The following is a 9,172-nucleotide window of genomic DNA, read 5'->3' on the forward strand; positions in this document are numbered from 1 at the left end:
CTGAAATGTGCCAGCTTATTTGGTTCTACCTATATATGTGAACAAACTTTTTCAATACTAAATAATAATAAAACAAAAAATCGAAACCGCCTTGCAAATGAAAGTTTGGAAGCAGTTTTACGTGTTGCTACAAGTAAATTTGAGCCAAATATAAAAAAGATTGTAAGCACTATGCAGTGCCACGCTTCAAATTAATTAAATTCTTTTTAGGTGTCCAGCTTCAGTACAGAAAAAATAAAAAATAAATAAATAATAATAAATACTGACAAGGATGAATGCATCCAGCAAATCCATATAAAATCCTAGTAATAACTTAATGACCTGTATAAGTTTGCTACAAAGTTTATCACAATACATACATGATTTAAAGGATAAATATAACAAAATTGAAAATAAGGCATTAGCAATATCTGACATCAAATCTGATGCTAATACTCAAGAAAACAGAAACAATTTTTTGATGAAAACTAAACAGATGAAGATATCAATTTAACTGATCAAACAGATTTTAAAATAAATACATTCTATGCCATTTGTGGCAAAAGTTATAGTAAAACTGATATAAAATACAAAAATATCAAAAAATTAACAAAATATTTCAAATGATTTTTTTTACAGAATTTAAAGATTTAAAGAATGTATCAAATTATACAAGTGAAATAAAAAGTTTACTTCAATGATATTGATGTTAAAGAATTAGACGATGAGCTGACAATTTATTTTAATGGAGAGAAAACAAAATTTGCAAAGCCCAAACAATATGTACCAGTTCATAAAAAATAACAACATTGCATCTTCTCTTCCTAATGTCAGAATATTGTTAAGAACTTACCTTAACTATGCTTGTAAGTAATGTAACAGGAGAGTGATCTTTATTTTAAAATGAGTTAACAATTATTTAAGAAATTCGATAGGACAAGAAAGGCTAAGGTCTTTAGCAATGCTTGGTATAGAAAAAGATACTATTGTTCAATTTTCTGAAATAAAAATCTGAAAACGAAAAATTTAAATTTTTTAAAGGATGTAATTATGTATCTTTTTGTATATATTTTTTGTTACACTAGAAACTCTTATTATACAGATATTATTGTATTAGTGTTTGTATTCTCTATTATTAATAAAAATTTTAAGTGACATTATTTAAGATTTCTTTAGAGGCAACTTATTTAAATGGGTCCCAATTTAATTTTGTCTAGGACCTGCTAGAGGCTTAATCTGGAACTGGCTGGGAAAGCAAAAAATCTACAGAAGACATGATCAATAACCATTAATCATTAAGAAAATAAATAAAAATTTGTTAAAAAGTATCTGAATTATATTCTAAATTTCTATTTTTTAACTAAGAAAAGAATGGACAAATAGAATCTTTAAAGTCACAAGATATATAATAATATGTTAATGCCAAATGTTTTCTAATTTCAATATAACTATATTTTATAATTAAAATTAAATAATTATAATTATAATGTTTTTATCCAAATAAATAAATTTCCAGAATCAATTTATTAGTACAATAACCATTGGAATCTAAATATCAGAAAAAAGCTTAAGTCATAGCAGATTTTAAAATTGATTATCTAACAGTTTGACATATTTACATATTACGATTATGGCTGATATCAAAAATCATAATCAAGTTACATTAGAAAATGTAACATAAGCAATACATAAATGTAATTGCATCATTTCATAACTTATTATAAACAAATTATATTATTTTGTATATTATATATTGGAAGCTTTATCTACAAAATTTATATATGATCAATAACTATAGCTCTGTATATTAACTGTTACCAAATGCAGGATCTTTAAGAGTTTGTATCAAGTAGGATCAGGGTAGAATGGATTTCTTTGCCAATTAGCCCTTTTGCCATTTGATTTTTTTTTTTTTTGGACAAATGAAATATATAGAATGTTTCTGCCTGAAAACAATGTTTATAAATATGTCAAAAGCACTCGCAGGAAAATAAAACATTTATTTTAACGTTCCTTAATGCCTCTTCATGTGAATGTTTTTCTTATATCATTAAAATTAAAATAAAATCAGTTTATTTTTGGTCGTGTGTTCCCCTTTCCCTATTTGCGGACCTTGTTTAATGCTGTTTTGTTTAGCACTTTGTTGTCTATGAACGCATCCCCTGCATTAAGTGGTGTCTTACTGTACTTCGACCTCCTTCTGCAATAGTCTCTTTAATTTTTAATAATTTTTGGTCATGTGTTCCCCTTTCCCTAAGCTGGCTATACCAATGAGTGTGGCTCTTACCACTTTCTCAGCCTGTTTGTAAAAATAATGTTAATTTTATAGGGGTAGGAATTACAATTAACCGTAACTTTTCTGCAGGCCCAGGAAAAATCCCAGTTTCCCCTTTCAATGGATCTGACCAAATTTGTAATAGTAAATAATAATTTCAGTCTGCATTTTCATTCTGGGAACATCTGCTTTTCAAAGGGAGTGTAAATTGTCTTAAGGCTGACTGTAACCTCATTGGTTATGCACACCATCTTCAGCAGATGAAATTAAAAATTTAATGCTTTTTCTATGTGGAAAAGTCTTTTTCCAAAAATTCTCTAAGATGAAAGGGTACATGTTCACCTAGGTAGTCCCAATGATGGCACCTCCATTATCAAAGCGATGGTCGTTTTCACTACTTTTTTAGCAAAATCAATGTTTTATTTGGTATTTTTTACATAAATCACACCACCCCCACAATTGTTGATCCTTCGTGTGATATTCATCTCCGAAGATCAGTTTTTAACACATCAGTCTACTGGCTATCCTTTATGCTTTGCATGTAGGCGTGCGCTCAGTGCTCACTATCGCTCACACTTTAGTGCACGGGTGGGGTGAGCCCCCCCAAAACTATATAACATCAAGTACTCCACAAACAGTGAAGTCGGCTACTCGAAGCTGGCACAGTCGTGTGGGCTAAGTTGTTAAACACGAAACCGTCATTGGGGCTACCTAGTGGAATATCTACCGACGAAAGTAGATAGAACCGAACCAAACAATTTTTTTGCATTAGAATCCTACATAATTCTTCTATTAATGTATGGTTCAGAATGTTGGAAAATCGAATTCGTTATTTTCTACATGTTTTCTATGACTTAAATTCATAAAAAATTAACGAATTCTGTTTTCAATATTCTGAATCATACGTCAATAGAAGGATTACGTGTGATTCTAATACAAGAAGCTACTTTCACTTTCGTTTTCGAGAATTTTTGGAGAAAGATTTTCCCAGAAAAAAAAGCATTAATTTTAATAACTGTGTTTTAACTAACACATTCATTAAAATGAAAATTTCCTATCCAAATTTATAAATACTTTACTGAATAGGATTTTACTTCTATTAAAAGTTATATGATATTGAATAAACAGTATTAAATTCAATTTCTGCATGATGCAACTTGCCGGCAATATTACGATGCAAGTCTTAAATCACATACTTTCTATTATTTACCTAAAAATTAACTTACGTAAACTTAACAAATCGGTATTGTTCGTAATTTCACTTGTCATTTTACAAGTCTATCAACTGCAGGTTTCGCAGATCGAATTTTAAACAACAATCAACAAAACTGGATTTCTGATGTAACACACGTTGCAGACGAATGAAGTTGCCAGATATCCTATAAACTAAAAATTACATGTTGCCAGATTTTAAAATTTGTTTTAATAATACAATACAAATTTAAAAATTGCTCAAATTTTGAAAGTAACTAGCATTGTACAATATTTTTAAATTTTTTTATTTGTTTCTTTTAATATTAAATGTTATTAAAAAGGTGCTTATTGCCAAGCCCTGTGAGAGGACGGCCGGATGGCCGAGCGGTCAAGGTGACAGCCGCTCTGGAGATCCGAGATCGAATCCGGACGGGTCGAAAAATCCCCAGGAATTTTTCGAGGTGGTCCGTCCGTATATGTTAGGCTCCTTCCTTCACCACCTGGTTGCCCATTGTGGGCCTGCCCATAATGGGCTTACTAAAAGAGACCCTCTTAGTACCCCAGGGCGGAAAGAGTTTCAAAAAAAGCCTTATGAGAGAGAGTCTCGTTTCGTATCAAATAGTTGGGCATGAGCTTGTAGGATATATCGCCCCGTGGTAAAGTGTGACGTAATATCGTGAGTAGTTGTATGCATTTATGATGATCATTAGAGGGCCGGATGGCCGAGCGGTCAAGGTGGCAGCCTGCCGCTCTGGGGGACCAGGGATCGAATCCGAAGGGATCGAATAACCCCCAGGAATTTTTCGGGGGGTGGTCCGTTCGGATATGTCGGGCCCCGTCCCTCACCACCCGGTCGTCTCATTGTGGGCCTGGCCGAACTCATAATGGGCGTTCTAAAAGAGGCCCTCTTAGTGCCCACAGGGCGAAAAGAGTTTAAAAAAAAAAAAAAAAAAAAAAAAACAAGATGTCGTTAGAGACGTAAAGAAAACCCGGAAAACTCCACGTGACCACCCTGCATTTTAAAAAAATGTTTTTGGATATAATTAAACAATTTTAATAGCTAGATGGTCGAAATGGTAAAAGATCGGTCAGTCGTTGTAACGTCAACCGGATAACAAAAAATTTTTGTGGATGGTTTAATCCAAATACGTCAAAAGTTTTTACTTTTATCACTTGGCCAAACCCATTTTGGAAATGGGCCCACCCATGGTTGAGAGACTTAAACCTCTGAACACTAGTATCGTGGGTTCGGCCTGACCAACCGGCTGGCCACTTAGAGTATTCTGTGTTTTCTTTACGTGTTTAACTCCTAAACCCTTTGTCTGATCTGCACTAAATTTTTTATACTTTTTCTTTGGAACTCTAAGAAAAATAGTCTTTCATGAAATCTGGACCTGGTTTGATCTCCTTGACACTTCGTAATAAACATAATAACGGTAGGTTAAAATAACTAAATTTTTAATATGGTTTTCATTTTAACATTTAGCCTTTTTTTTTGCCATGCAATTCCGCGAATATCTGCTAGTTACTAATAAAACAAATAATTACGAACTATAATAAAAATATAAATTTTTAAAATATTTTTATAAATTTAAAATACCCAAAACTAATTTAATTATTCTTATAAATTCGTGGAACATTTTCATTTAGTTCGAGTTCAAATCTAGGTGAAGAGTTCACTGTTCCGTGAAAAGCGGTATTCGTAAAAGTACAAAATGAAGAACGCGTTAGTAGTTCCGACCGGAACTGTCTCGATACTCGATGTGGACTGTTCCTAGCAGTTCCGACCCGGAACTACCCACCTCTACGGTACATATGGATGAGATCAGATTAATCGACACACACGGATAATCTCAGAAACAGACACGCGACCATAAGCGTCCCAGATTAATTGATCCATTCTTTTTTCATGCCTTATTCGCGAATAAAAAAAGGTTTTAAATTTTTCTATAGAATAAATTTATTGTTCGTTAAATCGAGGATTTTACTGTATTTTCAAATAACGCCGTAAATACTCATACTATTACAATAGTTTATTGTCAAATATCTTTAATGATATTTATTTTATATGAATGTTATCAACAATTTAATGATTGAGTTGAATTAAGATTACTTAAATATATTGATTGATATACACGATTATTAAATAGCAGTATATCAATCAGTATGTTTGAAAAGCATATTTTTTGTGTGAAATTAAAAATTGGTAACTTATTCTATTGATTCGTAAACTTTGATTTATAAGTTACATTGAAGACATGATAAAATATTTTATAATAATAGCCTCTTCACTCAATGATAAACTAATTTGACACTGTACCCTTTGTTCATTTAATTTTTTATACGTATATAACAGATCTACATATATTTAAAAAAAATCTTTTAAAGTTCAAATAGTTTTAAAACAAATACATAAAGTATACATATGATAAAACACTATTCTTTCAGGTGTAGTAAAATAATGTTACTACACCTGAGCTCTTTGCTGAGAGTATTCTTTTCTTAGGTTTTCAACCTACTACCATAAGCCATCATCAGGTTTTTAAATAAATTTAAGCAAATATTCGAACAATGCATTTAAAATAAAGAAAAGTTTCTATACGTATCATAATTTAGTATAATATTTTCAATTAGTTCAAGTTCAAATCCAAACAACAGTTTATTGTTCTGTGAGAATCTGAGCCGTGTTCAGTATCGCAGAATTCTTGCCAAGTCTGCAATGCTGAACTCGTTTCTAACTACTTGATTCCTCCCACTGCTAGAATTCTAACTAGTTCGGTTGGCTTGTTTTATCTATCCACGCGTTCTTTTAGTCATCTGTATGCTGAGCAGTTGCTACGGAAGTGGTCATCATTTTTACAGTTTTTTTTTAGTTATGGTAACGCAACATTTGGGTGATCTGTCTAGGGGGATGCCTTTCGGAAAGTTTAAGGAAAACTGGCTCTTATTTAGGCGTTACAGACGTGGAGAAAACCCAGAAAACTCCACGTGGCCAGTCCGTCCGAGCGAGGCGCGAACCCACGACCGAACTCCCAGTGTTCAGGGTACGAAGACCGCCTGGCCACTGGTAAGCCATTTTTACAGAGGATCAGTCTAACTTATTAAGTCAGCACACCATTCAAGGATACTCGGAACACTTCTTTCCTCCGCCATCCTAGTCAGATCTCTTACTTACCGTTCTGCGTTACTGAACAGTATTCATAAAAGTACAAAATGAAGAATGCATTGATAATTCCGACTAGAACTGTCTCAACACGGAACGATTCTTAGTAGTTTTAAGTCCAGAACTGCTTCTTTGGAATGATTCCGACCTTGAACCTTCTAAAACGGATTAATGGACAAAACTTTGACAAGGCGTGTTACCAAAAAAGGCTATAGAACTTTTTAAAACTTTGTGGGCCTAGCGGAGCCCTTTTTTTTCCTTTTCGCCCTGTGGGCACTAAGAGGGCCTCTTTTAGTAGGCCCATTATGGGTTCGGCCAGGCCCACAATGGGGCGACCGGGTGGTGAGGGACGGGGCCCGACATATCCGAACGGACCACCCCCCGAAAAATTCCTGGGGATTATTCGACCCGTTCGGATTCGATCCCGGGTCCCCCAGAGCGGTAGGCTGCCACCTTTACCTCTCGGCCATCCGGCCGTCATAAAAAAGGGATTCCACGCAGGGAATCGAACCCGCAGCGTTCAGGCCTGAAACCTGAAGTTGGACGACCCCGCTCCTACGAGCCACTGGCCAGTCAATAGCGGAACCCTTAACGGGCCGACCAAAAAAAGCTCTGTTGGGGCCCACAGGACGGACAGAGTTTAAAATAATAAAAACGGCAATTCTGCTAAATAATTCGATTCGTGCATTTAATGAATTAAATAATTTGAAATAAATAAAAGAACAAATAATAGAAAATTTGAGCATTTACTTTTTGTTATCCAACAAGTAAGTTACAATAAATTTCTGTAGTTTTCTTCTGTCATCTGTAAATCTCTATCGGAAAAAAAAAATTACTTTTTGAAAATACGACTTAAGATCTCATAACTTTTGAAATTAAGTTTTGTGAAAAAATAAATAAAACTTTTAAATAAAGCTTTATTATTCTTTAGTCGAAAATCCAAAAAACGAGCAATTTTTTATTGACATGTCACAATGACGCGCTTCAATTTTTATCATACTTTTATTTAAATTATACTTTTAATCATACTTTTATTAAAAATATATGCTCTCCACTTCAAAATAATAGTGACTTGTCCCTATACATTATACTTTTCCTTTAACAATAGAGTCATGTAATCTATCTAACAGTTTCCAGTTTGAAATTTTCAAGGTTCCTTCAGCCTTATCTGAGAGGGACAGAGTGTGACTTAATTATTATGCATTTCAAAAGGCTCCTCGAAAATAAATAACTTTTATTTTGATCAATTTTTAAAACTAGATGCATATTTTAAGCGATATTTGTCAGTTATTTGAAGTTATAAATTGACCACCTGGTATATGTTACAGCTAAACGGCTAAATGTATATGTATATGTACTGTACAGTACATACTGTATATATATAATTGTAGTTATTCTTAAATTATTTGTGATTAGAAATTCTTTGGTAAAAATAGAGTCTAGTAAAATTTGATTATGCAAAGTATCTTAAAGTTACCGTATGATTAAAATAACAGAAATTATCTATACAATATAACTAATGAATTCAAATAATTTCTTGTGTAAAATCGATCCAACCGGACGAAGTCAGACCTCGCCCTCATCATGCAGCCGTCTCTTTTGTGAATTTGGCCAAACCCAAGATAGGTATGATTGAAAAAGCTCGAAAACAGGGAAGAAAGACGAAAAGAAAACTCTTGGCTTGATCTGAATTATATCTTCAAAAATTTCCATCGGTAGTTTGGCCTGGATTTATCAAGCCTAGGGTCTCACTTCTCGTTTGCTCCATAGAGAACTTGACCAACCCGTCATTGGTCTGTCATAAAGCTTCTCTTAATGCACAAGAATTCATTTATAGGACAAAGCAAGTCTTCCCGGCTGCCTCCCAGGAAGACTTTTATGGTAAACTGCCCCCTATTTATGTGTTAGACACGTGAAAAAACCCGGAAAACTCCACATGCCGATTCTGTTGGTGAGGCGTGAACCCTCAACCAATTACCAGCGTTGGTGGTTTTATCCACTTGTAGGTCCATAGTATATTACCTAATTTATCATATTTATTATTTCAATACTGTTTTTAATATTTGAAAGTCAAAAAAGTTATATTTAAATGAACATTTTAATAATTTCTAATGTCGTAATAATATTAATGCTTACGTCACACCGATCATTCTTCCATCTATCGTATAAAGTTGTAATTAAAACAGTTAACTTGTGTCAAAAAAAATATATATACATAAATATATTTACTCATATATATTTTAACTATTTAATTATTTGCTATGCAAAAAATGCTTACGTTTCTTAATAAATTATTCGTTATTATAATTATTACGATTATAAAATTTTAAACGAAATAATTAATAATCGATATTTTAAAAAAATAATATATTAAAAATATATTCAGCCATGTTTTTGTTGTTATTTCAAATAAGTACGGTAAATCAGTCAAAATTTTAATTTGATATAAATTTGATTATAGGACGAGATTAAAATAAAACTAAATAAACAATTCAGAAGTGATAAGGACGCAGTTGTAAAATAATTATCCGCCAGTCTGAAAATAGTGCAATTGACCGGAA

The 9,172-nt window shown here is 32.8% G+C and overlaps 1 protein-coding gene across 1 annotated transcript in view; it reads right to left on the bottom strand.

The window, feature by feature from the left end:
* LOC136985576 (asparagine--tRNA ligase, cytoplasmic-like) overlaps nt 1-3,640 on the bottom strand; it is a 64,677-nt gene extending 61,037 nt beyond the window's left edge. Inside the window, exon 1 of the mRNA XM_067282893.1 lies at nt 3,481-3,640. Within this exon, the coding sequence (XP_067138994.1) occupies nt 3,481-3,523 (43 nt within the window). The 5' untranslated portion in view covers nt 3,524-3,640. The remainder of the gene's footprint in view (nt 1-3,480) is intronic.
* Between the last annotated feature and the right edge of the window lie 5,532 nt (nt 3,641-9,172).

The sequence above is a fragment of the Centruroides vittatus genome, unplaced genomic scaffold (assembly GCF_030686945.1).
Source record: "Centruroides vittatus isolate TY-2023 unplaced genomic scaffold, ASM3068694v2 contig_971, whole genome shotgun sequence".
Lineage (NCBI taxonomy): Eukaryota > Metazoa > Arthropoda > Arachnida > Scorpiones > Buthidae > Centruroides > Centruroides vittatus.